This window comes from Vidua macroura, chromosome 1 (assembly GCF_024509145.1).
Source record: "Vidua macroura isolate BioBank_ID:100142 chromosome 1, ASM2450914v1, whole genome shotgun sequence".
Lineage (NCBI taxonomy): Eukaryota > Metazoa > Chordata > Aves > Passeriformes > Viduidae > Vidua > Vidua macroura.
In genome coordinates this window covers 34074995-34088950 of record NC_071571.1, presented here as the reverse complement: position 1 = coordinate 34088950, position 13956 = coordinate 34074995, and the positions used below count along the sequence as shown (strand labels likewise).

Below are 13956 nucleotides of genomic sequence, written 5' to 3'. Positions count from 1 at the left end.
TCTTAGTCTGGTAAACAGACTAGGAATTGTGGGCTAAGTCCTTTTCCTCAGGCTTTGCACCAAGGCTGAGATCAGATGACTCAGTCCGGACTCATTATTTTAATAGCCTACAGCTAGTTCACATAGCAGCGGGAGTCCACAAAAAAGGCATTTAATTGTTGAAACTCAAACTGGTACATTGTAACTGCAGATTATAGTATTCAGATTTAAGTGATTCAAGTAATTTATAAAGCTTTTGTACAAGCAAACTGAAAGTTAAAATACTGATATTGTAATAAAAAGTAAATAAAACATACTTTTGTATGTTAAGACCCAATTAGAGAGCGTGATTTAATTTAACAAACTTAAAACAGGCAGGTGATATTTGCCAACATTACTACAGCTGTGTTTTACGTTAGGAAATTAATTAAAATAGTAATTTATACTTTTTTCCACTTGCAAGTCTTGGGCCTTTTCTGTATTACACCATCAATTTTCTCTTCATTCATTGTGTTAGGGTGCATTTGTAACCTCACTTAGGCTGCATCACAACTTTGGGTTTGTTTTTTTTTTCTTACCTAATGAAAAACCGGCTTTCTGCAATAACGCCAGTGAGGCAGATCAAACAGGGCTGAAAGAACTTCCCTGCTGTCTGCCTGAGAAGCAGTGCATTGTTAGTTATTCAGATGTCCGTCCTTTCCTTCTGCATCCTAGCAGGGTTTTGCTGGTTTCATCAGATCTCTCGAGCTGGAGGTGGGAGGGTGGCTGCCAGTGAGGGATGCAAGGGAATGGTTTCCTGTTAGACTCAACAAAACTGGGGGATTTGCTGCACTCCCATACGTGCCTGGGTCTGGTGCAATAGCACGCTGCGAGTCTAACAGGGACAAAATTTCAAAATGCAAATCAGTGTTCTGCTTTTATACAGCAGCTGAATAATGGGACCTCAGGAGCTATTCTTAGTTCTTAGGTACTTCCCCCTCCCCAAACTGCTAAAACAGTGATGATTACATAATGAACTGTTAACTTTGTCAGTCAAATCAGCTTAAAGTGTAGAAAAGTACATTTTTTAAAAATAGTACATAATTACCAAAATGAGAGTTCGTTATTCCGTTTCTGTGAAAGAGCAAACACACATGTGAGGGTTATCTTCTTCCTTCTCCACTTTTCCTCATCTATCTTCACCTGAACTTTGTTACCTTCAAGGAGCAATCTTTCATGTTGGCTATTTTGTAGAAATGTGGCTCATTGCAGCATAGTCTGAAGAACTGGGAATGTTCAATTCACCATTTTAGTGGGGTTGAATTGTTTGTAAGTTGCTATCGTCCTTTCAAACAACTCACGATGCCTGAAAACTTGGTTTATTAAGACCAGACATTTCACATTCCTAATGTTAAGATTGCTGCAATTTTCCATTATAAGCTTTACCCCACCCAGTCCTCTGAATACAGATTTATAAATCAGTTTCAAAAACTGCTTCTCCATCTAAATCTGCACTTATATTTTAAGCTTGGAAGAACATCTTTGAGCTGAAGGCTCTTTCTGAACTGGAGAATCATCTTCTGTATCAGTGTTTTCACAAATGGATTTCGTTTCTGTAAAAATCAAACTGAATGCATTGTGATTTTGATGTCTCTGTTTCTGAAAGAAAAAACTGCATCCATAGGTTTTAGGGATTCATTTATTATGCATCTTATTATCAGGGTTTTTTTTGCCATATTTCTGTTGAATGGGTATTCTGGATTGCTTACTGCCTGTTGGAGCCAGTGCAGACATTGTGTATGTAACACATTTCTTAAAGTCTGAAAAATGTGTTGGTTAATGTGTTGGATTAATACTGTGTAAAACACTGAAGATTGTTTTATTTATGCAGATTGATATTAGACATCGTTAGAGTTAATAAGCAATGCTTTGTGCTAATATCTATTTATAAATTCTTGCATGATGAATCTGGGTGTTGACTTGAATTCTCAGGAGAACTCAACACAGAATGACACAAGAATAGCTAGACATAAATGGAACATTATAAGAATAAAATATCTGACATTTCAGCTCCCTGCTTCTTAAAGCTACGAGTCCTTGAGGCATCAATAAAATGAAACCGAGTCCGACAGTAAAAGTGTGTGTCATGCGTACACAGATCTACTTCTCCGTATGGCTCACTGAAAGAAATTGTTTTTACGTAAATAGTTAAAATAAGCTCTTCAAGAAGGAAAGAGGGTGAACCAGTAATGGAAAAAAATATGGTATTTTGGGTTAAGCACATCTGAATATAAAACATGCTACTGGAACTAGGCAATCTGACTGCACTGGAGCCTGTGCAGAGAGCCAGAGCAGGGCTTGTACACTACTTAGTCCCATATAAGAACTATTTTGAGATTCAAATTTAGGACATACAGACCCTTTATTTTTTTATTTTTTATTCTGTGGGCAGCTTACTTCCACTTTCTCCAAAGACATTAGTAATTTATTAAAGTTTATAATTTCTACAAATAAGAAGGCACACACAATGTATTACCCCTGCACTTTCTCTAAAATAAAAGTTAAATTTCTACTCTGCTTTCAAGAATTTTGTATTTAATTCATGTGGAAGCTTAGAGTAGTCTGGTAAGTTATAAAATGTGAAATAACAGTATTTAAAATATTTAAATTTAATAAGTGATAGGTTAAGTTAGAGTATTGGTGAAAAGATGCTATCAGTATTCTTTCCTCTGAGATTGTCCTTAGTCATACTAAGAAAAATAATTTGGGGGCTTTGTTTCTATGATGCAAATTTAAAAACTGTCAGGGTGCATTTTTTAAATTATGTGGTTTAAAAAATACTTTAAATGAAGAAGTTGCTTTTCATGTCACATTACTTATGTTTGCTAGGGTTCTCATTTTGGTCTCTGTAACATTTTATGGCTGTATGACATTACATTATTCCTGTATATTAACAAGGATATGAACTGAAATGTAAGGATTCATGACGTTAGATTCAACGATTAATTAGGCAATAATGCATAAAGTATCTGTTGTTAGGAGCAGGCGAGGGCTGGTTGGTTTGTTAGTGGCTGCAAGCAAAGCCAAGGCTGATGTATGTCCCAATAAGCCACTTAGTGAGTGCAGGGAGGAGATTTCTGAATTAAGAACCACTACATTATGCTAAAGGCAGGAGTTTGATGCAGCATCTCCAAAATCTGCCCCAACTGCAGGAAACTCTGCAAGTGTTTTACACCATCCAAATGCTCCTTTTTTACCAATGGCAAAACTCTGTAATGAGTTTGATAAGAAATAAGTTGATGGCAGAACACAGCATAATGAACATTTCCATCAGATGTGAGGGTCATCATGACTTTTTAAACTCTCTGCATTTGGAGAAGAGGTGAAAATATCACACCAAACTATATCAAGTGGTTGCTGCCTTCCTGCTAATTACCTCCTTTAGGTATCTCATTTGCTCGTTTATTGCCTTTCACTCCATGGAAATTACAGAATTTTGAAGATGTAGCTAAGTTGTAGCTCCTTTCTGAAACTCACTCATTTAATTCAAGATAGGGTGGAAAAATACAGGGAGAGTGTGGGAGGGGAAAGGAAGAGAACTAGCAGTATGTTTCTAATGTTTTGGAAATTACTGTTGCTCTCTTGAATTTTGGTGAGCTCTAATGTTATTTTTTCCTTTTAAAAACTGAAATGTCATTTTTTTTTATTTTAAGAACATCAGAAAAGACAGCATGGGCTTCTCCTTGAGTCCCTGTCATCAGCCGAGGGAATAAGTAATGAATTTTTATTATGAATGAAATGTCTAAAATAAGACTGCATCTCCCCTGATTATGTTACTGTTCGAATGTTATCTATCCAGTGTGCATTTTTTTCTGACAATTTAAAAATAATATAAAATAAAATGCAGCCCTCAATTTTTCATTGCTGTATTACCTAAATTCAAGAAAGAAAAGGCAAAAGTACCATGTAATCTAAAAAATAAAACCCAAAAATTAATTCCTACACTTGAATTTAAAGTAAACAGCTATTTTTGTGATGGGCTGAACATACAACACTGATTCATGTTTGGTTGGTTTTAATTTTAAATTTAATATTTTGGTGCTTCTTGAAAAGAAGATATAGGAAAATAAATGTAAGCAGAATAAAAGAGAAGAAAAACAAAACAGAATAAAGAAAAAAAAACCCAAAAATATGAAAAAGAACTCCTTTCCAAAGAGAAAATATTAAAATCCATATATTTAATATCACAAGCATTCAATATATGACATATAATATAGTAAATAATTATAAAATGGAAAGCTAGGGCTTATGTTTAGTGTTTGGTACTTCTTTTAACTGAAGTATGAAGTGTAATTCACACTGATGCTTTTGTGCATTCCCAAATTCAAGAGAGATACTAAATTTCTTTCTATTGCTTTTAGCACTGCCTTGTATTGATTAACAGTGAGAAAACACATGCTTTAGGCAATTATATGATTTGGGATGGTTTCTTTTTATTCTGTTTGAGTGGTAATAGATTATTTGGCATATCACTGTCCATCATCTCCACTTACACATTTAGATATGAAATTACTCAATCTTCTGGATCAATTTTCCATGCTAGAAGCACAAAATGCCTCCTTGATGAATATTTTATTGTCTTATTGTAACTTTTAAGAATGTGTGAAGAGCAGACAACTAAAGCAAACCCACTGAACTCTTGCTCATATTTAGCAGATTTTCTAAGGTTTCAGCCTTGAATCTACTGACAGCAATGAGTCTGATTGAATGTTGTGTTTGAGTCTTTCAGTGAAGAGGCAGAAATGCAATTGAAATTTTTTAAGGTACATGTGCAACCTAATAATCTCTGCTACATTGGCTTAAGATGCAAATATTCAGGAAAATATGTATTACTCTATAGCTGATTTCATAGCAGTAACAGTTTTACATCTTGAGAGAACTGGTTGAATAATGGAAATGAAAAAATTGTACTAGTGATGAATTATCCCTAAGGCTAATAATAAAAAGAAATCTGATTCTGTCCTATCTGTCTAAGATGCTCATCAGTTTGTCATAAATATTCCATATTTAGGACAGGAAAAGCTTTCAATAGATGAGTCTGAATACAACTGGCACTGAGAATGAACACTGAATTCCCTTCTAAGACCTGATCTCAGTGAATGAGCACACTGAAGTCCTACACAGATGTGAGGTGTTTCTGCCATAAATACTGGGCTGGAAGAGTTCTTTCCAGAAACTTAGAAATGCCCTTTAATGATCTGTTTGATCTGGTTAGTGCCTGTTGTGAAATCCAATACAGGTTTGAGAGAATAGTTGGGAAGGGATTATTATTTTGGGCTGATTTTCCCCATTTATTACGTTTTTTTGTGAAATCAGAAAAAAAAGCAAGACCATCCAAAGGGGATTTTGTATGAGTCATGTACTTTAACACTATGCAAATAGTCTGTAATCTAAATAGTGTGAAGGCATGTGGGGCATTATGCATGGTTTTAATGGGGATTTTTCACACTGATGTTTCTTTTAGGGTTTTTCTAAATCTATAATGAAAGATCTCTAAAGAAAAAAAAAAAGCTTCTTGCTAGCTTCTGTGAAGCAGAAAGTCTATAAAGAGCTATGGAATACTTCTGTTTCCCCACACTACAAAGAATGATATGTGAAAGTACTAAAGGGTGTTCTTCAAATTATTTGAGTTAATGGATGGTCTAAAACTTGCTCATTTATTTCTTTCCTTATGATCACATAAAAAGTGTGGCTAGACATTACTGGGGATATTGATTGTCTTTGTTTTGGCTCAGTGTTGTTCAGGTTCAACTGAGAAAAAGCCTTTCATCCTTTCCAGGACACAATACAGCCCAAGTCTATGAACTAGTCTGTGAACAAATACTGCTGAACTCCCCACCATTTGGATTTCACCAGATTTTTCCTTTACCCAGCAGAAGTTCAACTTGGCAATTGTCACTTCTTTCTGGCATTGGTTAAGTCAAACCACATTGCTGCCCTTACAAGAAAAGAGAAAGTAAAATGTTTGGAGGACAGCTCCTGATTTGAGGAGTCCACAGAGTCCTGTCTTACTGAAATGGGGTCATCCCTTGAGAAGTGGATTCTCCTAAACCCTCTTCAAAGTAGACATCTCCTGAGGTTTTAAGATACCGTACAGCAAGAAGTACTTTCCATCCGAGCCTTTTTTTTTTTCTTTTTTCCTAAACACTGCTAATGTGATGAGGAAGACTGAAAGCTAAAATCACCACCCCGACCTCATTATTTCTCTTGGTACAGCATGGACAAAGAATAGCATAAACATCTTGAGTGGGAAAAGATTGAAGGGAGAAAACAGATACAGCAAGGACCGTGATCTGGTGGGTGTAAAGAATAGCAAGAGAATTAATGTGTGGCTTTCATGTATGTGTGTAATTTAGTAGGTAGCAGGCTATTGTGTGCCCCATCTGTCAAGTAAATCTGACCACTTTTTATCTAAATATAATATTACCACAAGGCAGCACAAATCTGTAATAGAACACCATGGATTTTTTTTCTCCTCTTTCCAGTCAATCTTGAAGTTGAGCAAGTGTCAGGCTAAGGAGCATTCTGCTGAAATGCAAGTGATGGAAGCTCAGCATGTTCTCATGCTCTGGTAAAGGTGACAGGCTTTCCCAGGGCAGGTTAGCCAAATTAGGCAAACATGAATATGACTCGAATGCTACTATAAATGTTTTTCCATAATTTTCTAGTAATGAGAAAAGGTCAGAACTAATTCTCCTCTGCTGTCTTTCCCATTGTGGGCTAGTACTAGTTGACAGTGCTATGGCACAGGACAGGGTATATTTGTTACGGTCAGGTAGCGCTGTACATTTTTTTTAAGCTTGTGTGCAGCTGGACAGTGTTGAGGAGCAATCCTGGGCTTCAGTCTCTGTGTGGTTATGCAAACAGAGAATAATTGTTTGTTATGCAAACTCAAAATCATCCCCCTCCCTTCTCTTCCCTGTGCACGCAGTAACTGGAGAACAGTACACTTGTGATTGTGACCCATCTTCTGTTGGTATATGTTTTAGAGACTAGGAATGTAGCAAATTCATATTCAGATCCAACCAGGTAGCTGTGATGCTCCTTCTTCACTGTCAGTGTGAATGTCTGTGGACATGGAAACAGGGCTTGCCCAAGCAGCTGACTTCCTGCATCAGCAAGATTTAGAAGTGAGGAACAAGAGGAAAGGGTATTCATACTCTGATGAGAACTATTGGGAATACGCGTTCTGAAGAGTAACCTGGGTTCTTTTTTTTCCTTTTCAGTTTATCTGCAGCTCATCTTTATAACCCTTACCCTCAGTGTATGGGTGTATGAGTCCAGAGCTCTTAAACTGCCTTAGCATTGTGTGTAGGTTTTATGATAAACTAACTCTGACATCATCATGTGAGACACACACGGGCATGATCCTGAGGCAGTGCACGCTAACACCATAAGGAAATATCTAAGACTGTGTTCTGGTCATTCTTGACTCCAGAACTTTTGGGGGTGACAAGTCTTAGAAACACTGGAAAAGGTTTGTTTGGAATTTTTTTTTTTTATTTGAGCATAGCCTCAGCTTTTTGTGTTGGTAACAAGAGCTAATGCTGTTTGTATTATATTGCCACCTATATGAAAGGTTGTGCAACACTTTCCATTATAAGACTGTTTCAGTTGCTTATGTTGCCAACATTCATCTGTTTGGGCTGAAATTTTCCATGCTGGGTGTCTCCTTCAGGCTGAATTTCTTGGGAAAGTTTCAATAAAAATATTTGAGCCATTCCAGGGAATGAGAAGAGGGGGGGAAACTATATTTTGCTCATGTTTATTAAAGTTGCTGCAAGCACTTGATTCAGAAATCACTGCACCTACATTTTTGGAGCAGGGACTTGAATAATTAGGAAGGTTGAAAGGGTGAGGAAAGAAAAAATGGCTGTAGAAGAGATTTCTTTAGAAAGAGTTTGCTCCTGCCTGATGTTATGAACTGTTGGCAAGAAAGCACACAAACGCCACGCCTTTCAAAACCGGGTCAATGAATGGCTGGCTGCTGAATGATCCTCCTTGTTTCACTGCACCTATATGATGTATTGGCTTGAGGGAGAGAGGATTATGAGGTGTAAACAAAATCATATGCAATAGAAAAGGTGACTGAAATGTGCACAGTGATGGAACTAGAGGGGCAGGGTTATGTAGATAATAATTTGAAAATAGCAGAGGTAGCTTTGCTCAGCAAAGAGATGGGTCTGAAAATGGTGAGACAGACTGTCAAAAAGATGGGATTTAACCTAAGTGGTCTTACAGCAGCCTTTTTTAGTTACAGTTCATTTCCTGTTTCCCAGACATCTTGTGCATTTAAATGAAGCAGGGAAAATTGTATGCAGGCATGTAATTTAGAGACCAGTATTCAACCCTAATTCCAGCATGTTTCTTTCATGAACACTTGATGTTACAACCATAATGGACTTCCAACATGAAAATTAAAGACTTAGTTGGAAATGTCATTCTATATCCATCATTACAATGCTTATATTTTAAGCTTTGAAGAACACTGCAGTCAGACACATGTATAATACTGCATTTCAGTTAAAATACTGAAAAATGTTTTCTTTTAATCCATTTAGACAAGTTTCATTTTCAAACCCACCACACTGCCAGTGCTTCAGCAAACATGGGACTATTTGGATCTGGAGTGGTTAATTCCATACATGAGATATTGGAAACTGAACTTCTCAACAGACTCTGCCTTCCATTTCTCTCAGGTTCACAGTGTAGACAACAAATGACATTTTGGAATATACTTTACATGCTTAGCCCAAATGGGAATGAGTTAAGAGGACAGGGAGAAGTTTCAGTTATAACTTCACATTTTCCTGATTTTTATGGACTTCAACCAGAGTGGTTATAATTCAATATTATTTTAACATTGTTATTTGTGGCTGAGTTTACTAAAGAGCAACTTTCATGCTGCTGCTTTTAATATCTCACAGTTGAAGTTTTCAAGGATTTATAATGTTACCATAACATTTTCTTAAGGAATAAGGCTTCCCATCCAGAAGCAAGCATGCATCATAGTACAAATTGCAAAAATAGTGAATTAGACATTTCCTAGTTAGAGGAAAGCAAATTTGTACTGAATGACCACTTTCTTATGATCCTTTTACTTATATTTTCTTGAATGAAATTTAGACTTCCATTTGAGGACTGTTTTGTCAATATCTTCTGCAGTCTTGGTTGAAAAAGAGAAATTTAACACTCAACTGTCACTATGAATATCTGCATTTTAAATATTAGCTTCATAAAAATGCCACATCTGGGTTTGACATGATGTATTGTTGTCTTAGTTCAAAGAAGATAAACTGTCATATCACATACCTGTTTATTAATACTTGTGTGTGTTGATGCTATTTATCATGGCAAAGATCCACTTACTAATGACTTCATGGTGTGGACAGATGGGATGCATCTTTATTGCTCTAATGGTACCTAAAATTTTATGCCATAGTGTTTTGAGACTATGGTCAAACAAATGCCTGGGTATAACTTAACTTTTTATTGTGTGTCATGTGTTAGTGCATATTGTTTTTATTCACTGGCAGCTCTAGTTTGTACTTCAGCCTCAAGGACAAAGGGCTGTACTGACAAGGTGATTTACTTTAGCCTGTCTTAGGAATCCTTCAAGATATCCATAATTATTAATGTATATCCATATGTCGTTGAGGGGAAAGACAGAGGATTAAAATGTCTCTAGAGTGGTAAGTCATGAAGTCTGACTTGCAGAGATCCTGTTGTGGGAGAGCCCCAGTCTTTTCAAATGAGAGTCAATACAAAGCGATGCTTTGAATGTCAGCATAAAGCAGCATCAGGTCTTCTGGTATAACTCTTTGTGTATACTTGGAATAAAAGTGGTCTTTTTCAGTTCAGTTGTTCCTTTTTGAAAGGAATCAGAATGAAAGTGAAAAAAACATTTTTTATTCCAGATGGGATATCCCATGCAGAAAGTTGCACTGCTGGAATTACAGCACTGTGTGTGATGCACACCTTGCATCATGCTGGTGGGATTCTCTCTCAGCACCCCACAGAGGTGAACCTTGAGTTGTGTAAGGCCTTCAGCAGCCTGTACAGAGCTCTACAGAGAGACCTCATTTGGTTTTCAAGAGCTGGCAACTCTGGTTTGAGGAATTGCAATTTAATTAGACATCTTTTATGCCAGGCAACATTGTCTAAAACCCTTAGTAAAAGAATGTGATTATCCTATTGGAAATTATGTATCTACACAAAGTAATTAATTCTATCCCTTTGACCTTCAGATTGAAGGTCATTTGCCGCTAACATTTTTCTCAGCTACTTTTTCACAGAATGATTGAATGTAGTTACTGTAAAGGACTGAGTACAGTCATTATATTATTGTTTGTAATGCTGAGCTCTGGTTGGAGTTTAAAAATCTTGTGTGTTTGCACATGATACAAGTATCTAATGTAAGTTTTATTGAAATCAGAAGGAAATGGCCCACATGTTGAACACATAAAGCTGTTGATGGAGAAGTTTGTATTCTGTAAATGTGTTCAGAGGAACTTGTCATGGCTGAGTTTGAAACTCCATTGGGTCACTGAGGGCAAAAAATACTTTACCTGAAGCTTGCTGGTGGACAGTGGTTCAAAGCTCTCATCCTCGTGATTGTCCTTGTTCTAGATTTATGACTGATGCAGCTCGACGTGAGCAGGAGTCTTTGAAGAAAAAGATTCAGCCAAAACTCTCTTTGACTTTGTCAAGCACAGTGTCCCGTGGGAATGTATCTACTCCACCTCGCCACAGCAGTGGAAGCCTTACTCCTCCAGTCACCCCTCCAATCACTCCCTCCTCTTCATTTCGCAGTAGTACTCCTACAGGTAAGCACCTACTCTTTAATTCATCCCAAATAAAGGGAGCAGTTTTGCTCTGTGGCATTTGGAGAACAGGAGACATACTGAGGCATTGGTAAGAGGAGCCCTGAAAAATAAAACAGAAAAGCTCTGTGCTATTTTACATTTGGTCTGCAGTCCCTAAAATGTGTTTGGGCATTTGTTTCCAAATCCTTTGCTAAAGCAGAGAAGGACACTAAATTTAAATGTTGCAGCTGAAATTATTATATGAAGAAACTAACCTTACTAGACATGCCAAATGTGCAAAAGACCCCTTATGTATCAGTAGAAGAACTCTGCCTATGGTACAGTTAAAGATCTTTAAAAAGTGGTCAGTATCTTCCCCCTTTCCATTCCCCTCCCCCTTTTTTGGGTAGGGGGAAAGTAGAATTCATAGTAAGTGGTCATGGAGGAATGTTCTGCTGCTGTCATCATGTAGAAATGCCTTTCATTAGGAAACTATGTTCATGAAAAGAAATAAAGGAAAAAAGGGATCTATATTTCCTTCAAAAGCTAATATTCCAGTGGTCTTCCAGGGTATACAAGTCCAGGGATTTTTATTTTTTTTTTTGCATTGATAAGAGTAACTGAAAATTGCTTGCTATCCTGAACCAGATCTCTTGGCCTAAATCAGTCTGATTTACTTTAAGTAGAGATCTGGTACACTTCAGACTAAATACCAGGATTTTCTTCTAAAAAGCTCAATGCATAAAATAGGGCTATTCTATTCTGTAATAAATAGGTTCAATATATTCTCCTTAGCAGGAAATCACTTGAGCATCACTGCCCTGAAAAACTGTTATACCACTTGTTTTTTATATAGGCTATTTCATGTCTTTGTATTAATGATTAAATGGAAAAATTGTAGCAGTCCTTGAGATGTTCTGTCTGCAGGTTGTAAAACGAAGTGGTTGTTCAGTATGTCCCTGGTTACGAGAAAGGGAAGCATGTTGAGAAATGCTAAATTATGAAGTCCTAATATAATTCAGAAAATTTTACATTTTCTTAATTATCTCCTGTTTGAAACTAACTGATTCATTTCCTTGACAACCTACAGCAGATGGCAAGGAGTTTCTTCTCTCTTTTGTTTACTTTTTGTACAGCTCCTTCTGAGAAGGCTAATTCACGATGTGGTCAGGTAGTATAACTTTGCACATCCGTCAGTAATGTTGGTTATTGATGCACTCTTTGAAACGTTCCATCAAATACTAAAGAAAAAAACTCAGCGTCTGTCTACCAAAATACTTTCTCTATTTGTATATTTTCCAAACTTTTGAAGTTAGTCAGAATGTTGTTTTACCTGCAGTTAAGAGAATCAGCTTGTTATGGCTGCATTTCTGCAAGTCTTGCCTGCCAGGTTATAAATAATACCAGCTTCCACTTTCTGCACCCTCTGTTCCAAGTTCCCTTTTGGACCCCTGTTCCAAAGCTAGGGTTTGTAACATACTAGTAGCAAAAAACATATATTCTTTCTTTAAGACTTCTTTAAAATTACTATTGACTGCATTGCATTTCAGCAGCCTCAGCCCAGAAATTCCATTTTTCTCATCTTAAATTTTTTTCTGAGCCTAAAGTAAGCATTAAGCTTTCTCTGATAAGTACAGTTTTTTTCACAGAGTTTACTTGGTGCAGGATTTTTTCTAACTTAGGTAGATGAGGTGCTCAAAGTCATGCCGTGGCTGAGTTTCTGTGGGTGCACTGCCTGGAGAGGCAGCCCAGTAGGGGATGCAGACTAACTTTAGATATGCAGCTCACGTGTCTTTTGTTGGCCAATGCAAATATTTTTCCCTCAAGTGCAAGTATATATGGCAGTTGACTAGCAAGGTGGTGTAACCAAGGGTAGTTAGGCAAGATCCATTTCAGGGTAACGATTTAGGGTATGTAAATTGTCCTACATTTCAGCCTCAGTGCCTACACAGCTTTCAAGCCCTACAGGCATACCCTCCACTGCATCCAGTGAGAATGAATAGTATTGCTCTATTCCTTCCATGCAGTCCTGTTTGATTTGTACTCCGAGAAAACTCTTGTTAATTCGTCTTTGAATGTAGGTAAACATGTATGTTGTGGTGACTTGAGAAAACCAAGAGACTATTTTCCCTTAGGTTGCCTTATGCCCTGTATTTGTTATAATCCAAATATAATCCTTGTCCTCATCCTCCTTTAGACCTATACTTCATCAAAAATAAAATGTGATTGCTTTGACCCAATTCATTCATGAAATTCTCAGAATGGCTGTTTCCCTTTTATTATCTCCTGACTCAGTTGTTGGATAGCTTGTGAGGGCTCAGCAGTGTGCCTGGAATTACTGTCACTACACAAGGTGGTGCCACTTCAGATGCCAGAGAGGAATCATGCCCTACAGGCTGGTGAGGTGACATGGAGCACATGTTCCTCAGCAGAGAGTGTCTGTCACATGCGGCTTCTTGTCATTCTCGTTCAGCATAGAAAGCAAAAACCACACTAATCTTTTGAGTCCCCTTTCCCATGTACTGTCCTCCCTTTTGGTATGCTGCTCATCTTGGCTTTCCCAGGGGTGTTAGTGTTGGCTTGGGTGAAGCCAGGAGCTGCCTGGATCCCAATCACATTGGTGCACGTCCTCACGGTGATGTCTCGCCACTTCCTGATGGTTTTAAGCTACTGCTGTAGCACAGTGCAGTTCCATATAATGATCTCTCATCTGTGTATTGACCAGACTCAAACCCACTCAGCTTGTGAAACATGCTAAGAAGCAGTTCAAGGTGTTTTGGCTGCAGAGAGTGTTTATTAAGTTTTACAGTAAAAATCTGTGCCAAAAGACTATGGGGCCTCGTTCTCAGACAGAGCTGAGCAGCATCCAGACTGACACCCATCCATGTGCAGATGTTGCATGTGCACATGTAAGCACCACCTGCTTCTAGGTAAAGGAGATTATTCATAGAGAAGCAGAAATATTCAGCAAAGAAGAGTGCTTTTAAGGTTCTTCTCAGGTAATGAGGTAGACATGTATTTATCTTCAGATTCTTAGTCCCCTGAAATGGCCCGTTTGTGCTTCTGGTGGGAAGTAGAAATGCAATAGTTAATTTTCTATACCTCCCCTCTGTTCACTTGGAGTGGGTGCCAT

The 13956-nt window shown here is 37.5% G+C and overlaps 1 protein-coding gene across 1 annotated transcript in view; it reads left to right on the top strand.

The window, feature by feature from the left end:
- Window positions 1–13956, top strand: part of JAZF1 (JAZF zinc finger 1) — a 188371-nt gene that overhangs the window by 147980 nt on the left and 26435 nt on the right. Inside the window, exon 3 of the mRNA XM_053999878.1 lies at window positions 10648–10844. Within this exon, the coding sequence (XP_053855853.1) occupies window positions 10648–10844 (197 nt within the window). The remainder of the gene's footprint in view (window positions 1–10647; window positions 10845–13956) is intronic.